The sequence below is a fragment of the Python bivittatus genome, unplaced genomic scaffold, assembly GCF_059951505.1.
Source record: "Python bivittatus isolate LINGU-HERP-01145 unplaced genomic scaffold, Pbiv_v1 ctg000160_np1212, whole genome shotgun sequence".
Classification (NCBI taxonomy): domain Eukaryota; kingdom Metazoa; phylum Chordata; class Lepidosauria; order Squamata; family Pythonidae; genus Python; species Python bivittatus.
The window spans coordinates 826,688-848,300 of NW_028277076.1; the positions used below are offsets into that span (position 1 = coordinate 826,688).

Consider the following 21,613-nt stretch of genomic DNA (forward strand, 5'->3'; position numbering starts at 1 on the left):
ATTTTCCGTGTGGGATACCTGTTTGCTCGGAAAGCTAGTTGTCGGGGGGTGGAGGGCGGGTGCTGAATCGAGTCTGCATCCCGAAGTCTGCTGAAGGGTTTTTGCCCTTTTCAACAAGCATCTTTGCAACAGACCACACGCTACCCTCCGCTCCCTACCCGTCTTTGCGCATCTTAAAATTTCTCCATCCCTCCCCCCCATCCTTACTAAGGCACAAAATTCACCTGCTGGTTCTAGCTTCTTGCCATTTATGTATCAGCTACAGTCGTCCGGTCCATTTTCCCCGTCCAAACTCAACTGCCTTGGCCTCGGAGACATCAGTGTTCAGGCCCGTACCCCTCCCTGCTTCATGGAAACAGCAGCATCTGCATATAAACGCACATGGACGTTCACGTTCCTGCCACCCCCCTCTACCTTCACCACAAGCCCTCCTTAGGGATTTATCTCCAAATTTAACAGCCAACAGGACATCACACACACTTGCCTTTCTCCCTGCTCCGCACTGAAACTACCTCTAAGCGTTCCCCTTTTTGCACACGCGCTTTACTTCCACCGTATACCGCTCACGGCATTCCGCAACTAATCTTCAACTCTGCCCTTGGGCAAGACGTGCCAGAATTCAAGCCTGTTCACTCCACCCTCCCCTTTTTTTAAGCCAACAGATGTACAAAAGAGGTTCACATTCCTACCCTTCTCAATGACCTGCAGAAGAGCAAAAACCCAGCCTGCGCGCTCCCTCCCTGCCTGGCATAAAGCCGCATTGCACTTGGAAATGTAGCAGATTCGCACTTCTCACGTCACCTCTCACACCCGTTCAATCTGACACCTTTCCAGGCACGCTTAACAAATTAATCCTCCCGGAGTCGCTGCCTGGCTCTGGCTAGCTTTCCCTTCGCGCAGGAAACAAGAAGAGCATTCCTCCAGTTGTCAGGTAGAGGTGCCGTTTTCGCACACGTTCAATAAGCCGCCTGGCTGCCCCGTGGGCAAAAGGCATCTGCTGGCAGTTGTATGACCTACTCCTGCAGCCTTGGCATTTTTCAGCAGTATTTATGGCTGCCTTTTCGCCATTTTTTCCTCGGGCAGTAACATCTATAGCAGCGCCGGTTTCAGTTCCACTCTTCAGCGCATCACGATCAATCACAGCTTTCCTCACTTCTGTTTCATGCCAAAACACTCCATCATGTTTATCTTCCATTCTGTCCACTGAGTTGGAGGCTCCTTATTCCCCCCTTCGCTCCCTTCCAAAACCACTTTTTATTTCCATCAGAGTCGCTCTGCATTTTCTCTGCTTTTCATCTCCCAGCTTGCTCGCTCTCTTCAGCTACGCTCTTTGCAGCTTTATACATTTCTCTAATCCTGGGGCGGGGGGGGGACAATAAGCATTTTTACTCACCCGCAGCCCACCACGAAATAATTTGGGTGCGCTAAGAAGCATTTGCCAAGGTAGGGGAAGGAGTCTGCATCGCTTCCAGAGCACGAGGCCTCTGCGCGCCTGGCATTCTTCTAAACGATGCCAGCCGCTGCCCAGGTCGAGAGAGGCAGGGCTGGGCATCCCAGCCTTGGGGCCCCCTCCAGCCTGCACTTTCAGCCAGCCAGGACGGCCATTCCCCCCAGGGAAGCTTCTCTTCTCCAGCCAGCACATGCAGAGCCCTGGTCTACGGCCAGCCCTGGACGGCCTTTGCCAGCGAGGCCCCAGACCTTGGGCATATGGTGCCACCGGGCTCCTGGCCTGCCTTTTGGCTTCTTGGGATCTTGGCGGCTTCTTCCTGGCCCCACTCCAAGGAGCTAATTACTGTGCTGTTAATGAGGCCCAGGTGCTCATCCCCCCCAGCCTTTAGCAAGCCTCTTCCAAGGCTGCAGACACCCCTTCCAGGATGGCAAAGAAAGTGGAGCTGGGCAGGTGGGAACAGGAGGGAAGAAAGCAGGGCCCTTCTTCTGCCCAAGGAGAGGGCGCCCCAGACAGGCACCAGAGGGCCATGTCCTTTACTGGCTGTGAACCTGGCCTAAGACCTTCGGGGTGGGCAGCTGCGGGCAGCCGCAGGAGCGCAGAGCGCCAGTGCAGAGCCTGACATTCACCCCTCTGCTTGTAGGGCTCCTTCCTTTACTCCCTTCCATAAACCAGGGAAACTGGCAACTTGGTACCAGTTCAGAACGCCAGCCAGCCCGTCCCCCCTCGGCTGCTCTTCCCCTTTCTGCAGCCCTCTGCTGCTCTCCGCGCCACTCAGTCTTTGGGGGGCAGTGGGATGTTGGGTGAGAGGCGCCTGAAAGGGTTTTTTAAAAACTTGGGCCAGCCTCGTAAGGTTTTAGCCCCACAACCAGCATCGCATACGGCCTAAAATGGACACGGCAGCAAATACTGCACCGGGCAGCTTCCGAGAGGCGTCATTCCCCTTTTTTTCTCTCGTCCCTCTGTCATTCAGCCAGGTCCATGCCCACACTGACCCCCTTGCTGTGCAGGGATGGTGACTTGGGGGGCTACAGAAGAACCACGGTTGCTACTATGGTTCTCACGGTTACACAGTAAGAGATGCTTAAATCTGGTGTGACCAGGACCCACTCCCCAATTTGAAATCCGGGGCTGACCCTTCAGCTCACCCGCTCTGGGAGGATAAGCTGGCCCTTCTGCTCAAATCAAGCCGCTGTTTCTAAGCTTGCATCTAGGGCAATAGGTCAGCTTCTGCAAACTGGTATCCTCCTTGGGGTGATGTGCTTTTTATTTTTCCCCCCTGGGTTAAGCCTAGGCGACAAAATCTAGCAAAAAGAGGGATTTAGGGAACGAAAGGAAAACTCGGCACCCCTGGATGAGCCCCGAAGCGTCTCTCCGAGCAGGTGGCCCAGGGCGCCTTCAGGAGCCCTTCCTTTCACGGCTTCTCCCGGAAGGGCTCGGTTACAGCTTCATCAGCGCAGGGGGCTGAAAATAAAACCAGCCCAGCTCTGAGCTTTTGACAGCTCTCCAGGAGCTGAGGCTGAGCTGGCATGCGCCTTTCCCAGCACGCTTGTCAAGGTGGCCGAGAAAAATGCAAAGCAGAACTTGAAATTGCAGATCAGGGACGGGGAGGAGAGCTGGAGATGGGAGGGCTGGTTCGAGTCCCAGATTCATCAGGGGTAATCATGTTCTGCTAATTCCACTCGCTTCGGATTTGTAGCCCTTTTCACGTGCAAGAGAGGAAGCGCTTCACGCCCGCACACCCCTCGTTCTCCCCCGCCCCAGCCTGGCACTCAAGGAGGCAGGAGGCAGGCAGCTGGAATGGGGCAGGAGTGGCCCCCCAGAGCCAGGCAGGGGAGGAGACGTGGCCAAGGGCCTGGGGGGGGCAGCCACGGAGAATCCGGAAGTCTCGGGAGCCCTTATTTGGCCCAAGGAGGTTTCCCACTGAGAACTTTGCCCACAGAGGAATCTCTGCCACACAGTATACGAAGCTGCCCCCTTTAGAGGCAGACAGAGGACCGAAGGTGCAGAAAACACACACACACACACACAATCCAAGCTGCCTTTTGAACATGTTGTGGGCTTCCCCCAGTTCTCTGCCCCCAAAAGGCTGAATCAGGCCCCCCACCCAAGAGAAACTCCCCCTCTCTCCCACCAAGCACAGGCCAGGGGTGCCTTCCCAGACTGGGCAGAAATCCTTCCTGGTGAATTTAGCCCAATTAAGAACATTTCCCAATTAAAACGAAGTTAATAAAGCCCAGTCATGCAGCCAGATTTAATTCTGAAGAATGCACCAAGCTTCCAGACACAAAACTGCGCTGCCTTTCATTTGGGGCCTCTTTAACTCCAAAATTGCCGAGAAGGAAAAAAGAACAATAATCAGATTCTTTTGCTAAAATAAAGGAGGCATTTGAACAACAAGCAAAGTAACACCCTGCTCCATTTCAAGATAAAGTAAACCAAACCCTTTTAGTATTACTTTTAAATTTAGTATCCGTTTAGTCCCTTTTAAAGTCTAGTATTATTTTCAGTGCTTCTAAACGAAGTCTTGTTCCTCATGCGGCAGGCATTGCAAGTGGAATGCTATTGCATGTCGCCTAACCACCAAATGCTCACAGACACTGACGCCATTGCATGTGGACTGACAATTTCAACCTCGTGACCAGCCTGTCCTAAATCCTGAAACTTCACAATATAGATAAGCCAATATCCATCCAGACATTTAAGGAAGCCCTTTGGAATTATGCAGCCATAGATGTCACAGAACAGAATTTTTGGAAGCGCAAGTCGATTTTGGTCCGCACTTTCCCACTCAACTTGAAGGACGTGGAATCAAAAGTACGGGTTTTCCTTCTGGGACACCCAGAACCAGGCATTCGTTCTGCCTTGCACAAGAGGAGAGTGAACGGAAGGCCAAATTTTGCCCCAGGAAGAGCAGCGTTTGGCAGACTCCGGAGTCTTCTCTGGAACAAAATACGCAAAGGACAAAACAGGGACTAGCAACTTACTATTGAACCTTAAAGCAAAGGCGGAGAGGGCTCGTGTGAATGCAGCAGAGCTAGCGCTGGGGACGGAGCCCCTGCATCAAATGGGGGGGGGGGCGGGGGTGCACACCTCCTTCCTCTCCTGCGGGCTGCCAGGACAGGGAGGTCCCGGGCTGAGGGGAGGGGTCGACGCCCCCCAGGCACAGCCCCTTCCGCAGCGAGGCTGCAGCACCGGACGCTCCGCTGTGCAAGCGCAGCCCTCGGCAGCCCCGCCAGCCCCAGAGCAGGGGTCTTCCGCTCCTCCCGGCGGAGGCCCTGCCCTCCCCGAGAGCGAGGCCGCCGAGCCGCACCTGCCTCCGGAGCGGCCCAATCCCAGGGCCCCCGCTCCGAACAGCCAAGCGCCCCGGCCCCCGAGCCTTTCTCCCGGGGCCCAGCGCCCCCAGCCCGCCCCCCGGGCGGAGTCCGCGCAGCCCGCGAGACCCAGGGCAGCCAGGCAGCCTCAGCTCGGGCGCCCACCGGTTGCCCTGCCCAAGCCGCGGTCGGCGACCGGAGGCCCCCCGCTGGCCCCACTCACTGGTTCCGGAGGGAGGAAGGGGCTCCGCTGCGCTGGACTGGGCTGGGCTGGCAGAAGGAGCCGGGCGGCCTCGGTCCCCCGGCGCTGGCGCTGCCTCGGGAGGCGGCCCGGCCGCTCAGCAGCCCCAAGCTGCCCCTCGTTCTGGGAAGGAGCCGCAGGTGCTGGCGAGGGATGCGGGGAGGGGTAGTTCCGCCCCCGGCTCTGCGCTCAGCCCCACGCTCCGGTGGCCCCCTCTCCTCCCCAGCTCGGCCAGAGCCTGGGCCAAGGGGCGGTGTCCCCCCCGAGCCCCAGGCCCCTTCCCTGCCAACTGCTCTCCTCGCTAGCACCGGCGAGTCAAGGTAGCGTGTCTTTGAACATGGAGGCTTTGCTGTTTCCGCTCTGCAGGCTGAAGAAGAGCCTGCTTTGATGGAGGAGGAGGAGGAGGAGGAGGAGGAGGGTTTTTCTACAGCAGCCTGAGTCGGGAGCGGAGGGGCGACCTTCCTGCCCCAAGGCCACGGGGAGCTGGGGGGCGGACTGGAGGGCGCGCACAGGCATGTCCGTGCAGGGCAGATAACCCCGGGAGCGAAGGGGGGCCGCCGCCGCCGCCGCCGCCGCGCTCTGATCCGGCCCTCCCGTTCCTTCCAGCGGCCTCGGCGCCAGTATCGCCCCTTCCTCCCGCAAGCCGAGGGCCATTGCGCGGACCCCCTGGCCGGCCGGCAAGAGACCCGCCGCGAGCCGCCCTGGGCTCCCGAGCCGGGGCCCGCCTGGGGCGCAGCGATCCGCGCCTCTTCCCCCGCTCCGGGCGAGAAGCACGGCCCCCTCCTTCCTCGGAGGTACCAATTAGCTACCTGATCTAATTACCGTAATTGCCAATCCATATTATCCGCCCGACTCCGCACAAACGCGTTAATTTCTTGCCTTGCGCGCTCCTAATCAGGGAGGGTCTCCCCTCCGAGCGACGGCGGGGACGTTCCGGGGCCTCCCGCCCTGTCATTCATTCACAGCAGCCCGACAAGCAGAAATCCAACTGGTAAAGCAAGGGGATCACCGGGGCGGGTGGGGACTTTCGCCGCTCGGACGTTTGCAAAACATGCTGCTGTTGAGTCGGCCCGGAGGGGTCTTTCGGGTGGGGTTCCCGGGCACCAGCTGGCACATTCTGCATCTTTAGGGGGACATTCATCGGTTCTCTTTTCCAAAAGCGCCCCTATAAAACAAAGCCACACAAGCAGCTGACAGTGTACCGTTTTATCCACGTGAAAAAGTGCACGTCAGGAGTGAGAGTGACCAACATCTTGCACAAGACACGTCTTGCCTCTGCATCTAGAGAGACCTGTTTTAAAACAAATGCCGCCTTATACTAGTCCTATTTACTTTTCTCTCTAAAACCCTGAAACAAATAAGTATATCAAATAACCTGGAGCTAATATATAGAACTACCATTTGCACAAATGAAAGATGTCTATTTTTAGGGAGGAAATGGCTAAACTAATTAAATCCATGTTTTCGAGACATCTTCTTGGCTTGTCTTATCGCTTCTTTTTTACGCTGGAAATAAATACACGTTCTCTAACAGGTCTCTCAAAAATGCCTCAGTATCATTGCTTTTTTCCTAATTATTAATAAAGGCATGGGAAAAAGATTGAAACATAATGGTTAGAAGTCACTAGAAAGCTTAGTTTGAGAAAGAACGGTTATTTCTAATGTAAGGTGTTTTTTTTTAATCGAACAAATGTATCCGGCTGAACAGAATAATAAGCTTGGGGCAAAAATATTCTTGTGGTGAACACTTCAGGGGAAAAAAGAGGAAAGGAAAAGCTTGCAATCTGCAAGGCTCAAATCAATGGTAAATATTGAATGCCTTCATTTAATCCCTTGGGAATTAACTTGTTTAGTACGTTATTTCTTTTCTTAATACAAGTGTTTCATTACTACCTTTTGCTCTATAGCACAAAAGGATTGCTCTGAAATCAGATCTCTTTTCCAATCAAATGTTTTACTAAAAGGGTTCCTTTGTTCCCCTAAATATTCTCCAGTTCTGATTTTTAGGGCCAAACAGTCGCGTACCTTTTGGGGCGTGAACTCCCTTCGCACCCTTTGGAAGATACATCACAGTCCCTTCCCTGAAGCGGGGAGCGCCCTCTCGATTTGGGTCCCTGAATTAGTGACGGGGAGGAGACTGGCACTCGGCCACGTCAGACTTGGGATGCCCACAGGCGTGCGAGGGAGGAGGGCCCCCCACCGGCCTGCCACCACCCCACAAGGCCTGCCGGCATCTTTATCCCTTCAAGAGACGCAACTCACTGGCGATGAGGATTGGGGCAGCTACGTAAACCCTGACAGAGGCGGCAGAAACACTGAGAGCATTTTGCAGCCCAGAACATTTTCAGAAGCTTTGCCATGGAGTCGGGGGGAGGAGAGGGCCCCCTGGATGCTTTGGCCAGGAGGACAAACGCCAAATCCCCGCTGCCCGGTCAGCCTTGGGGAGGACGGGCGACTTTGCTGCGAGGGCTCCTTACCGAACGGAGCACCGGAAGGGGGTGTCTCTACCACCGGTCAGCGGGGAAAGCCCCAAATCTCTTTGGACACACGAGGAGGCGGCGGCGGCGAGCAGGGTACTCGGAGCACCAAAGGCCGGCCCTGCACCTCTGCAACGGGCAGTGGCGGCTTCGAGCCATCGCTTTGCAGCAGGACTGGCTGCTGTAAAGACGCTAAAGCCAAAACACACTTAAAAGCACCTGCGTTTAAGCAAAAAGCTGCAGGAAGAGCCTGGCGCCAGATGAAAACGAACTCTGCGGTTCACGCAGCACCGGGCGAGGGCTTGGGGTAGCGGGTGGCGTGGGCCTCTCCTTGCCCGTTTCTGAGAGCTGGTTGCCTTCTTTTGCTTTTAAGCCTACAGTAGCATTTTGCAAGTCAGTTAAATAAATAAAGAAAAACAAAACAAACGGGCTTATAAATCAGGATGTAGGTAAGCAGACTGGACATCTTGCTTCTGCTTGTTATGGGAAAGGATGACGGGCAATGCCAGCGTGGTTCTCCCGTCGCTGGAACGCCTGCTTGATACAGTCGCCCCCAGTAACCTCGGTGTCTGTTTTCCATCTCCGTGATCTCACCGGCCCGCCCGCTCGTCTCCCTCTCGTTTTAAAAGCTGACCACCTCTGTTTTCATAAAAGCCCGCCATTTTGGAACAAGCCTTTGGCGCTCGGGAGAAATGTTCGGGCCTGCCTGGCGCCACCGAGGACTCGTGGCCTGCAGAGGCAGCCCCGAACGTAGATCCCAAGTAACCCGCGTTTGCAGGGAAGGGAAGCACGCTCCCCGTCCGCCCACGAGGGAGCCAGGGGCCCGCAGGGCTCCGGAGCTGTCGGAGGCAGGGGCAGAGAGCCCTGCTTGCAGCAAGACCAAAGGGGCTGGAAATCCAGCTGCTGTGCCAAGGCAAGTAGCAGCTCCGCATCTGGATTGGGGGACTGGCCCCTTCATGCACCGCGAGCACCCCCACGCTGCTGCTCCTCCGTAGCTCCCTCCAATGAAGACAACGCTCACAAAGCAGCTGGAATACATAAATAGGACTTTAGTTCTCCATAACCCACACTCCCCACCATTTCTACCTCTCGGTGCACCATCAACCTCTTGGCCCAACAAACTTTCCACCGGCCCACAGAGACCCGGGCGAGGCCCTGCGCAGCCGGTCGCCGGAGAGGACTCCTTTCGATCCAAGGACCGGCTCGTTCCTCAGTTCTGACAAATGCCGGAAGCAGCCCTCCGGCCGACAGAGGGAGGAGCGCTGTGCCACCAGGAGTTGGCCTGAGGGGCATCGCTGCGTCAAAAATGCCAACTCTGATGGGGGAAGGCTTGGCACCGCTTCCCCTCCTGTGGCACAGGCCGGCAAGACCTTCACGTCGACCCGGCGAAACACGTCCTCTTCAGGGCTGGGAGCTCCTGCAGTCCACAAACTTATGGGCCGCGGTTCTGTGGAACGGAGCCGCCCCGGGCGTGGTGGGGCTGAGCTGCAGCTGATCTTGTGGGCAGGTGACCAGCGTGGCCTGCCGTTCGGGGACGCCCCGGCTGCAGGCCAGGCGTTTCTCGTCCAGCGTGGCCAAGTTGCATTCGCAGAAGTCCAGGAGCAGCTCCACCTGCTCGTGCAGCGAGAGGGACTTGTACCTCCGCTGGGCGAGGAAGCACACGGCCTCCACGAAGGCCTGCAGGCTCATCCCTGGAAGGAAGGGAGAGGGAGGTGAGCAATGAGGACCCCCAGGCTTTGCGCCGTCACGGATCTGGGGCATTTGAGGAACAGGGGTCAGTACCCTGAGCGGTCGGACCCGCAGCTGTGGGCCACCAGCATCAGCTAGAAGCCTCGGCCAGTTGGAGGTGAAGGTACCAAGGGTGACCATCGCCAAGCACCGGCACTTCTGGCAGGGAGAGCAGCTCAGCCTTGGGCATGCTGAGCGTGGCCGCTTCTGTGGGTGAGTTCAACACCCCCGTGGCGGCACTGGCGCCAAAGCGTGGCTGGCAGCCACCAGGCTGGGTTGACTGGGTTCAAGGCATGGCATCCACCCAGAAAAGAGGTTTATTCAGGAAGCAGGCCAAGCTGTTGCCGGTACTTTGCACAAGCCCTTCCTTGCCAGGGGGGCAGCCGGCCCCTCTGGGTCTGTCTGCTGAGCTCCTCCGTCCGTCCTAATGTGCAAAGAATGGGCTTTCCATGGCCACGGGGCCCGATCCCCACCCAGCTCAGGGGTAAGCGCTCGAGTTGGCTCCTTAAGGTGCCTCGGAGGGAGGGGGCCGGAATAAAAAACCAGACGCCCCGCCCTTGGCAGGCACCTCCGTGATCCCTGCGGTAGGACCTGCCCTCTCTTCCTGCCTCTGGTGAGGGAAACGGGCTTACCTGGATCCCTCGAGCTGGCCACAACCTCATTTCCATTCCCTGGCACAGAGCTGCTTGGTGGATATTAAAATAAATCCCATCCATTACAATTTTTAATAAAACCTGACAATTAACTCAGGGTACGAGACACAAAAAGATTGCTTACGGCTTCCCGTTGAGAAGCTTCAGTGTGATCCGGATCACATATTAAAACCTGAGAGAGGAGACCCCCCCACACAAAGGGGGGGAGCTGGACTCCCCTTGGGAAAAAAGGCATCTTTCTCCAAGCAGTTTTAATTTGTGCTTCCACCCAAATTCTACTCTCAACGTGGACTTAACCTGCTACTGTGGATTACTCATTTGTGCCTGAACTCCGACGACAGCACCACCGTCGACAACGTCCCTCTATTTTCTTTGCTCTGTTGTTCTATTTCCTCTAAACTCTGTTTAGCCAGGAGAACTCCTAATGTTAAGAAGCACTTTTCATTTCCTACAGTACAGCTGCATGTTTTGCAAATTCTGCGCTGCCCGTATGCAGACGGATGGGCAATACGGTGCCTCCCCTCGCATCCCTTCCCTCCCCACGATACGGCCATCGTCCTGGTCCAGGGAGAAGGCCACCTTTGCTCTCCGCCGGCCACTCAGATCGCGCCCTTCCGGGCCAGTGGGGGAGGAAGACTCTCACGCCGCCATCTGGTATCCAAATATCATGTTTAGGGACTGGTTCCTCACCAAGGAGGGAAAACCAGCACCCAAGCCCTTGCGGTTAGAACGGATGACCAGCCCCTGGGCGGGTGGGAGTGACCGCCTGAGTTCCTTGCAAGGCTTCGATGCTCTAACTGACGGTCCAGAGACGCCACCTTGTGACTTCTTCCGACATCACCGCGACCTGGTGTCATCCTGGGGTGGCTTTCTATTCCTGACCCCCAACTAAGTATTTTGGAGGTATGGATACGTTTCTTGCCCTTTCAACTCCAGAGGAGTCAAAGAGCCTGCCCAAAACATTTCTAGGGTGGAGAAAATCTACCGTTCCCGGGTGCGTCCCAGATGCCGTTCTCTGGCCCTGAAGGGTCTCAGCAGGCGGAGACCCCCGACCCAAGGTGACTTGAGCTCAGGAGCTAATCAGCTGGTACTTGGACTGGCGGCCCATAGCCTAAACTAGGGAACTCAAAAGGAGGAGGATTTTTTCAGTTGCCAAGAAAAAATCAGGGACGTGTCCTTGGAATCATCCAGCCTGACTTGGAGGGGGCTTGACCATAAAATTAAAATTGCACGGTAGAGACCGTCTTGTAACTGGAACACGTAGGTTTGAAACCACGCAGCTGCACTTCTGGTTGTGAGAAAGGAAGCCAGAAGGAAGCTGCACAGGATCAAACCAATGGCCCACCTGACACTGAGAGGGTCCTCAGGCCTTCTTTCAAGATCGACTTCCTGGGTCTCAGCGCCCCCTTCCCTTTTTGGCTCCACAGAGACAGGCCGAAGCGCAGGGCAGCGAAGGTCAGCGGGACCAGAGGTGGAGCGTCGGAACGTGAACCCACGCCTTGCAGGTTCATAAATCGGAGCCTAGGGCTTCGTACCAGGGTGAGCGCGTGCCGTGGGTTGAGAGGATGCTCAAGGGGGCGTCACGGCAGCCCCAAAGCACAGCCCGTCGAGCCAAGTCGGGGGAGGAAAGGAATTTCGGGCACGCTGGCAGGCCCACCCCTCCCTTGAAAAATGGCTGATTGGCGGAGCACAGCCGAGGGAATCTGCAGAGCGGTTACGTGGTTTTTTTATGGCTCGTGGGTGGGTGGGCGGAGAAGCAGACTTCTGCTCCCTGGCACCCCTTAAATATTTTCCGTGCTGCCCACTTTGGTCAGCAAAACAAAAATGCACCCCCACCCCAAGCACCCCCACGCGCACTAATCTGGACTCGCAACACCCTGCAGCAGCAGATCCTACCCGCCCGCCGCAATTTAAGGAGCAAACCCAACAGAACGCAGACAAAAACGGAGCGCTGATCCAGGACGAATAATGGAGCAGATGGCGGAGTTCAGTCCAAGCCATAAATGTGGGAAAGACGCTTCCTCTCGCTCTGATCACGTGTTAATTCCAGCCTTGACTCAAGAAACCCGAAAGCTCGCCCCTTCTGCTAACTCGGCCGGGCAGCTGGTGAGCGCCACCGCAGCGCGATTCTTCCCGGCTGAGACTGGCAAGTGCCTCGGCCAAAGGCAGGGGGCCTTCCAAACGCCTGGCCAGGTTGGGCTCCCACTGAGCCCCCTCTCTCCCCCCCGACAGCCACACGGACTTCGTAACGGGTGCCGCATCGGGGGACCCTCCGCTGGAGAAAAGGAAGCTCTGAAAGGGCCTGCGAGGTTTTGTCACCCCGCTCAACCCCTTGGAGGTCAAGTCTCGAAATCCAGCAATATCCCAACCAGCTTTCAAGAACCTGGGAAGGCTGGCTGGGGATTATGGGCGATGAAGGCCAGGATGGCTTCTACCCGTGACCACCTCACCGCTTTGAAGAAGCCCTAACAGGGACGGATGAGGGGAACAGACCTTTCCGTGTGCCCCCCTTCCCCTGGCACAGCAGGCACTCCTCCTCCTCCTCCTGGATCAGCCGCCTGCCCAGTGTCGAGGGGAGCCACAGCCAGCCCCCTCCCGGGTGGGGGGAAAGACGGGACCCTGGAATGGCCAGGCAGGGCCCCGTCTCTCGGCTTGCCCTCCTGGTCTTCACCTCCCAAAGCTGGCCAGCCAGAAGGACCCTCCTTTGCCCCCCAGCAGCAGACTCACCAGCATCTCGCTGGTCCATGCTGGGCCCGATCCCCCGGCGGGTGATGTCGATGTAAAGGATATCCCCCGCAGCCATGCTGAAGCCGCTGTTGCTTATCTTGCTGTTCCTGGTGGGGAGGGGAGAGAAACAAGAAGAAGGCGTTATTATCTGGGGGGGGTCCTTATTTTCTCTGCCTGAGCACCTCCCTAATGCATAGCATCTTGCACTTGAGGTACGGGGGCACCATCCACACCCCCCAAAAGGCAGAAAGGCCTCAACGATGCCCATCGTCCATGGCCCATGCCACGCTAACCGGGGCTCATGGGGGGCATAGTCCTGAGGACCAAACAGTGGTCTGCATCTGGAAGGAACGGTGGGCCGCTGCTGGGGAAGGCGCTCCACGTTCCCCAGAGAAGCCCCTCACCTTATAAACATCCGGAAGCCGGTGGGCCCCAGCTTGGTGGTCCCCTTCACCCCCAGGAAGCGGATGAAGAGAGCGGCAATGCGTTCCACCAGCCGCAGGTAGCTGAACTGCTTGGCGTACTTGGGGAACACCTGCTTCAGGCATAGGGCGGGGGGCCCGGCTTCGGGCGCTTCCTCCGGCTTGCTCTCCAGCCCCTCTTCGAACAAGCTGTCCCTGTCCTGGGCTGCGAGTTCTGCCGGTTCGGCCCTGCAGATCAAGAGGAAGGCAGCAAACTCTCAGTACCCCGTTGCCCCCCGTCCCATCGCTCCCCAAGAAGGGGCCGTCTCTCTCCGTGGAAACCCCTGCAGGGCTCCTATTCTCAAGGATGATCCACACCCGCATTTAATCTGCCTGCCTAGTCGAGGCGGAAGCGCCGAGGGGAGCCAACAGGACCCCGGCGCTGGAAACGAGGCAAAAGCCCCCCCGCGAGGGATCAAGGCCCTCCTGGGTGCCCGTCTCTGTATCCGCCCAGCTGTTCTTGCACGGAATCCGAGCTTTTTTAAAGGACTTTCTAAAATGGCTACTTCTGGAATGCCTGTGCTTGCTAAACGTGGACAGCCAAACCGACAGCAAATGAGTCCTCGAACTTCCTCTCAAACCCACAACCCAGATTTTGGAGGGCAGAGAGCAAGAACAGGACCACAAGGGCCGTTGCAGACAGGAAGCCTCCAGACACCCCCCTCCCTGGATTTTGCTCTGGCAGCCAAATTGCAAGCCTGTTTTTTAACACCGGGAACCTGACATCCCCGAGGAATGAACCCGCAAGGAAGCCACCAAGCCCTAGGGACCGGAAACAGGGGCCAGCCCCTCTGCCCCCCACCCCCGAGAAGAGGGTCCGGAGAAGCAGGGGCCAAGCCGGCTTTCAACAGAATCAAGCCCCCCATTACACAACTGGCAAGTCAAAGGCAGGGGAGGGCTCTCGGGGGGGGTGCCCCAGCTTAAAAACCAGCTCTCTGTTTACATACTAATGTCTGACTTGCACACCTTCATTTCCCTAATTCTGGGACTCCGGACAGACTTTTTCATCCAGGAGGGATCACACGTGGAGAAAATATTAGCAACTTGTGGGGGGAGAAGGAATGGGCACGTGTGTGAAGACTCGAGAGCAGGAATTTCAATTTGAGCCAAGCTTTTCAACATCCCAAAGACGGCTTATCTTTTATACATGATTACTAATTTATTAATGCTTTCCTCCTATCTGCACCAGATCCTCTTCATTCTCAGGGCACTTAATCTTTATGCTAATACGCCTGTTCTTTTCGCTCCCCCCCGCTACATTTCCAGCTGCTAATTAAAGGCTTCGAGCTGAGATTTACAAGTGGGTAACAGGGGCCCAAAGGGCCATTGCGAAGCCCAAAAGCGTCGAGGTCCTGAGGGCCGCCTTCACTGGCGGGCAGACCAAGCGGCCTGCTCTTGAGGTGGGCCCTCACCCCAATGAGAAGGGAAACTGTCTTCCCCAACCTGGAGCCCTCGGTGATGCTGGGACGTTGGGAAAGGGGAAAGAGAGTTAATGCCAGAGGAGTTAAGGCCAATACAAGATGGGTAAAAAAAGAGTATGTGGAACACAGAACCAAGCAGAAGCCAACTCAGAAGTGATCAACAAATTGGACGGGCTACATGTTCCACCAGGGGCTGCAGAGAAAGATGGTTTGTGAAGTTGGCTGGTTGAGTTTCTCCATGACCGCCAATGAACGTTGACCAACACTTCACAGCATCTCAGCAGCCTGGATTGTGTACAGATGACGGGCAAACACAAATAGGTCACCATTTCTTCCTCCCCCCCCAAATATCACGTGTGCTGGTAGAAGGTCCTCAGTAGTCATCCTTCCCCAAACCACAATAAACAGTACAGTTTACTCTAAACCAAGCAAAGAGGTGAGCGGTACTTCTTAATTGCCACCAACCAACCTACAGCCAGTTTTCATTGTGCCACAACGTGGCCAACTGAGCACATCTGCACACTGCAGGGTTGGACAGCCGCACTCAAAATTCTGCAAAACAGCCCCCTAATCTCTTCCATGGGTTGGGGGAAAACGGGGCATCAAGCCGATGAACACGCAAGCCGGGTTTCCAAACAGAATTTTAATTTTATCCAAAAGCCTGGGGAGTGTCTGTTTACGAGGCTTAATCTCCCATACCTGTTAATTTACACTTGATGGTCTTTCTACCCCAATCTCCAGGCAGGCTTGACAACTCCCCACAATGGGATTTCTTAGGGCCGTTAAAACTGCTAGCGAGGCAGACGCAATAAAAAAGGAAGCGGCTGCTGGATTGACGCCCACGGGGTCTTTGCGAGGGGAGGAAGAGTGCCACTCTGCGGGGCCCAGGAGCCCGTCTGCCTTGCAGCAGATGCGCTGGTGGGAAAGGCGAGATTTGGGGACCCCTGAGCATGGGGCGGACAAAGGAAGGAGCACGCTGGGAACACAACCGCCTTCGTCCCGCTCTCGCACTTCAGAGAGCCATTACGCCGATTGCTGTCCTGGTGGAAGCAGGAGGGTAGACAGAAGACCCTGCGCCTGACGGTGTCTGTCTGTGTCTTGAGATGGCAAACGCAGTCCAAGCCCCAGGAGATCTGAGCGGGGGCCACAAGATAACCCACTCCTGGCTCGCCCTTTCTGGGGGCTGCCCAGGGCCCAACGGGCCTGGTACCTCCAACCACGTGCTCAGCTGATCCACGGATCTCTTTCAAAATCCTTCTAACCAATCCAAGGACTCTCCTGAACACACAGGGAGGGCCAGCGCCCTGGACCCGAAGCTGCCCTGGCCACGACGCCCTTCTGAATCCTTCCCACCCAACAGCAAACCGGTTTGCAGGAGTGAGATTAGCCGGTGCGGAGCTGCCCAGCGGCAGCCTGGGGAGTCCCAAGAGAATACAGCGTGTGAACAGCAAGCAGCACCACGTACCCCCCGCCCAGACCCACGGAATAAATTATGCTTGAAATGGAAGAGGCAGGGGCAGCGTTATCAGCTTGAGTGTATAAACGAACACGAAAAGAAGCGTTCGTTTTATTGCTTGCTCCGGGCAATTCTTGCTCTGCAAAAGACGGAGAGAGAAACTGCAGAAGAAAGAAATGTGCCGAGGCAGGGGAGAGGACTTATTCCCAGCAGGAAAGGGGGGAGGCGTCTTTTAAATCAAGCCATTTCCGAAAAACAAACAAACAGGACAAGGCGGTCTCTGTCTCCAGCACATCTTTCAGTCCCACTCTATTCAGCGGCTCTCCTAATCTCTGGAAGAGACCAAAGAGAGGCTTAATTTGGCATCCTGTTTCTAAACGCATACGGAGGCTTACGAAAGCACCAAGAGCCCTCCTTGTATTCAAAGGTAAACTGCTCTTGAGGATGAAGGTTCTGTCTGGCTAACCCAACGAGTGCAAAACTGGGAGAGACGGGGGGGGGGTCAATTAATTTCCAGGTGAGGGCCCAGTGGCACCTCTCAGCTTCCAGTGGCAAGGATGACGCAGGTGTCCCGTTTTCCAAAGGCAGTGCAGGACTGTTTGCAAGATGGCGGAGCTGGGGGGGCTGCAGGAGGCCCCTGGGCCCTGGCAGCAGGGTATTTGCAGGTGGATCAGCCTAGGCTAGTCAACTCTCCACCTGCAGAGCCCAAGGACACATCCCCGCCTGCTCCCTAAGACAGGCGAGCAAGTTCTGCACGCGGGTCTCCTTTAGAAAAAAAGCCCCAGTGTTGTTGAACAACTGACCTGGGTGACTAAAAGCAGGTCTTCTTCTTGATGCCAGTTGTCAAAATAAAACCAAGAAAAGGAAGGAAGAGAGAAGTGGGGGGGGCGGAGGAAGCAAAACGGAAGCCCGACTCTTCTCCAGGCTAATAAGCGCTAATAAAGCAGAACTCAAATATTTCCTTTCTGCACGACGGGGAGGCAGAATCATTAGGAGGGCAGGATGGTGGGACAGGATCTTCAAAAGCCATCTGGAGCCCAGGCAGGCAGAGAGGAGAAAAACAGGTCTTCTAATTAAAACGCCAGCAGATTGACCAACTCCACGGCTAATGATGATGAGGAGGAGGAAGATGATTCGGAAAGCCGGGGCAGCCTCCTCTCCCTCCCCGACTTGGACTAAAAGCCTTCCAGAAGGAGAAAAAAAAGCATTCTTCCCTTCACCTGGGTTGGGGGAAAGCACATGCATTCCCCCAACCCAAACAGCCCGCTGGCAGTTAAGATCTGAGCGCAAAACCCATCTTCAGTCTCCGCTTGCTGCGCGAGCGAGAGACACAGGAGCCCAATTCAGCCTCCTGCCTTGTAAAATCTGCGGAGCGGAATCCTTTTTCCTGGCTGAAAGTTTAGTTCAGGGGACCCACCCAGAAGCCGCTGAAGTACAAGTCCCAGCAGCCTCGGCTGGGGCGGCTGGGCGCTGTAGTTCAGCAGCACGTGAGGACCACCGGTTCTCCGTCTGATTATTTCTCATGAATGATGGCCTTAATTTCACTGCTTTAATTCTGACGGCAGGATCGGTTGCCTCCCGCGTGCGTTCCCGCCTCGGTTATGGGTGATCTGAAAATAAATCACACGAGACTCTCCACGGTCCTGGAAGGGGGTGGGGGGGTCTCCCCTCCACCACCGAGACTCTTCCTTTGGCAGCTCATTGTAAATGCTTAACCGCGGCGGCTTTTGTCTGCGAGGGCCAGCTTGCTTCTCAGCAGTTTTCCAGAGAGAGGGAAAAAGAGATGCGTCTCTGTTTCTTTTTTCCTACTGGGAGATGAATTTCTCTTTGGAAATGGCAGAGCCCTACTGTGGCAAGCGGGGTGTGTGCGCGTGTGTGCCTGCTTGGAGTGAGCGCCTGTGTCTGCCTCGCACACGCTTTCCACATAGATCAGCCTGGGCCGAATCAGTAATTCATCACCAGCCCAGCCATGTGGCTCTTCATCCTGGATGGATATGCAGAACCACGACAGCGGGATTTTATCAGCAGCCAGGCCCAGGAATCAAAATGATGTAGAACAGGAAGTGCAAATGATTAAGAAGGGAGAGGGTTATTAAAATGAAAATAGGCCTGGGGGTGGGGGAGGGGGCAGAGAAAGGGGAAGGGGCTGGTAATTAAACCCCTGAAGTTGGCAGAGCTGGAAGAGGCTCACCTGCCGAAGCTCTGAGGCAACAGGTAAGAGCCTGGCCAACCCCGTATGCCGCTCTGCGGGGCACGCCACCCTTTGCCTCTTGCACCCTCCTGCTTATCCCAAAATCTGTCTGGGGGGTACTTTTCCCACGCAGCTTGGAAACAGGCCAGACTGAGATGGAAAAACCAGGGCAACCAAGTAAGGGAAGGTGAGCAGAAGCAGCTCTGGGGCGAAGGACACGCATCTCCCTCAAGATGGCAATCTGATATTTTTGGTTACAAGACTCTCAGGTTTTGGAGAAATAAACGGGAGGGGACAGTCCACGCCTGTTGGAACCGCAGAGGCCCAAGCTGTCACTGGCAACCCTGAAAATAGTAAAGGGGGGTGGAAAGGGACAGGAAAAAAAGCTGTGCAAGTGGAAGAAAATGCGCTGGAGTGGTTTACACGGGTGCACAGACTGCAAGCCGAAGAGCAGGATTCTGGCTGTCTCAGCCCCGAAGGGTTCGGAGCAATGCTTAAGTGCTTAAAGCGATGGGGGAGGCTCGCCTGGGCATCCCAACACACTTACGAAGCCTGGGCCACCTGCTCCTTCTTCTTCTTGTGAGGATCCACTAAGCGAAGGGTATCGCGGATGATGGCAACTTTGACTTCTTCATCCACAGGGCTGGGAATGTATTCTATAACTCCTGGAGAAACCTTGAAAACCCGAGAGATACGCTGATAAGCAGCAGCGCTCTGCGGCAACTCAGCTCTTCCCCTAAAGACAGAGGTTAATCCAACCCAGCCAGTTCACGCGCTGGACTTTGAGCTTAACGGAGACCACCGTGGCACCGATCTCTGGCTGTAAACACTCCTGCCGGGAGCTGTTTTGAACAGACCCGCAAAGTTTAAATGCCTCGTCCCAATTGGCCACGAAGCCTTCGGGGCTCTCTTCGGGAAACCGCCCGAGCTTCCCAAATCTAATTCACCTTCCCGTCTGCTATGAGCAAGTTTAACAGGAAAAAAAAAGGTGAGGGTGAAAAGACCATCTCAAATCCCGGCGTTTTGCTCAGCTTGCTCCACAGAAGAGAAGGGGTATTTGAGAGAGGGAGGTAGCTAGCTAGCAGCTGGCCAAGATGCCCCGGAGGGTTGGGGGCACGGGTGGAGGCATGGAGGTCCACATCTGCCTTGGCTAGAAAGAGGCTACAGCAGTGTTTCTCCACCTTGGCAGCTTTAAGATGGGTGGACTTCAACTCCCAGAATTCCCCAGCCAGCTGTGCTGGCTGGGGAATTCTGGGAGTTGAAGTCCACCCATCTTAAAGCTGCCAAGGTGGAGAAACACTGGGTTAGAGAGTGCCCAGGGCTCGGCGCTCACCTCCCGCTCGTGTTCAATTTTCATACTGGGGTTGGCATTGACTTCCAGCAATATCGGCTTCAGATTCTTCATCAGCAGGATGTCAAACCCTAAAATCTTTGGAGAAGAGAAAGCAACAGTTTCTCCCCAACTCTTTCAAAGAAACGGAAGAACGGAATGAAACCGTTTTCAGGGCGCCCTTTCAGACTCTAAGGAACTCAGCCCAAAACTCAGCTGCCCCAAAGACCTGGGCCTGAGGGGCTCTGCTGGTGCCCACAAGCTTAGCAGCCAAGGGTTAGGGGAGGAATCCTGGAGCTGCGTCCCAGGGAGAACTCGGAGGTGCCCATTGGATCTCTGCAGGCACCCCTAATCGAGGGTTACAGTAACCCCCGGTGGCAACCTCTGCTCGGAGAGGAACCTGGAAAACACAAAGGGCTGGCCCACCTAACCTTTTACAGCATGGCGAAGCGGGGGGACCCTTTTGCAGCCTGCACAACCCCAGACCCCAAGGCAGGGGCTGGGGGGTAGGGAAGCCGCGACCCACGCCTGACCCACAACTCTCCAGAGCATGACCCATGGTTGATTCCCCGAGTCCTCTCAGCATACTTTGGACTCACCTGAAAGCAAGAAGGCCCCGGCTTCCCAGCGGGAATATCAGACTGGTAGAACACCTTCAGCTCGGGGACGATGGCGATCACGGTCTTGACGACCAGTGAAATGATATCAGACCAGACCTTCCGGATGTCAATGCCGCCGGACGACAGCTTGTCGAGGATGCTGGAAAACATCCGCTTGCTCCCGGTGTTGCCGCTGTCCGAGTGGACAAAGTTCCCGCTGTGGATGTTGAGCGAATAGTTGGTCAGGTGCATGTACACCTGGTGTAGGTTCCTCAGAGCCGGTTCCTGGTAGGGCTCGGTGCAGAACCGGCAGAGCCCGTCCTTGGCGATGTAGACCTCCAGGGGATCCAGCGACTTCAGCAGGACGTACAGACGGATGTCGAACTTCAGCTTGTCGATCAGGAACGGCTTGGACATGTACTCCTGGACCACCGCTGGCCTGCTCTGCAGGTTCGCCATCATCCGGATCTCGGTGGGATCCTTAATGAGGTAAATGCCGTCCCCCTGGCAACCTCCGTCGGGCTTCACTATGAAGGTGGGCCTCCACCTGGGGTTGCTCTCTTTCATTAGGTTTACCTGACGGGGAAGCAAGAGGAGGAGGAGTCCTTAAACGCCTTCTGCTCTTCCGAGCAGCAAACCGGATTCGCCTTTTAAGCCTGGCATAGCGCAATCTTTTAAGCGGTGGGAGAGACTGACTCACGGTCGCTGCAGGAACTTCAGGGCTGAACAGGGATGTCAGATCCATCCGTGCCTACATCTCAGCTGAACGCAGGTGTGGGGAGTTAGGGGAACAATGTTTTCGTGGCTCCCGATATTCCGGGATCCTACGATGGGTTGCTGGGACACATCAGCCATCCAAGATTGTGGCTATTTCAGCAGCTCCAAGCGAGCTCCCGCTTTCCATCCTCCCAGAAGGTTTGGAAAGGAGGTAGTGGCGCTGGAGGTGAGACTCTTAAAAGCGAGCTGTGGGTCCAACAGGAGACATGGGGCAACTGAGAGAGAAATCTGGTGCCTGGAGCCTTGCCAGTTTCAGACTCAGCTGCACCATGGGGTCACACTTGCGCATCCCTCAAGAGCGGGTCAATCTGCTTGGTTGGGGGCTAGAGCAGGACCTACCAAGGAAGATCTACCAAGGACCTGCCAAACCTCAGAGTGTGTGCAAGGAGACTTCTCATGGGCTTCTGGCTGCAAGACACCAAAAAATGGAAGGAGAAGAAACCTGGATTAAAACATCAGCCTTGCAAAGCTGTGGGTGGCAAGTTGCCCCAGGGTCTTGCAAGCTGGCCTCTTCTTTTTTTTAGCTGGTTTTCTATTTATTGTTTTTAGCTGGCTGGTTTTCTATTACCACCACGGAGGGAGACTCCATCCATTGGAGGGTGGGATGCCTTACAGCAAGCACCCCAAAACTCACAGGTTTTGGCAAATAGCTGTGAAAATATTGAGGCCTGAGCATGAAACATTACAAAACTTTTGCCCACTTTCAGCACCCAGATTTTGAGGGTCTTTGCCTTCTTAGGGACCAGCACGGCTCCCGCAGCTATTTTAATCAGCTTTCGAGCTGGGGGCAT

At 55.8% G+C, this 21,613-nt stretch overlaps 1 protein-coding gene across 4 annotated transcripts in view; it reads right to left on the reverse strand.

Annotated features, from left to right (window-relative positions):
• Nucleotides 1-143: 143 nt before the first annotated feature.
• Nucleotides 144-21,613, reverse strand: part of TTLL11 (tubulin tyrosine ligase like 11) — a 31,563-nt gene continuing 10,093 nt past the window's right edge. For 3 of the 4 annotated variants that reach the window (XM_088146829.1, XM_025175072.2, XM_088146827.1), the window contains exons 4-9: nt 20,046-20,621; nt 19,450-19,545; nt 18,664-18,791; nt 12,992-13,237; nt 12,588-12,694; nt 144-9,170 (exon numbers count right to left, since the gene is read on the reverse strand). In XM_088146829.1, the coding sequence (XP_088002955.1) occupies nt 8,881-9,170; nt 12,588-12,694; nt 12,992-13,237; nt 18,664-18,791; nt 19,450-19,545; nt 20,046-20,621 (1,443 nt within the window). In that variant the 3' untranslated portion in view covers nt 144-8,880. The remainder of the gene's footprint in view (nt 9,171-12,587; nt 12,695-12,991; nt 13,238-18,663; nt 18,792-19,449; nt 19,546-20,045; nt 20,622-21,613) is intronic. The other variant, XM_088146828.1, reaches the window with a different exon arrangement.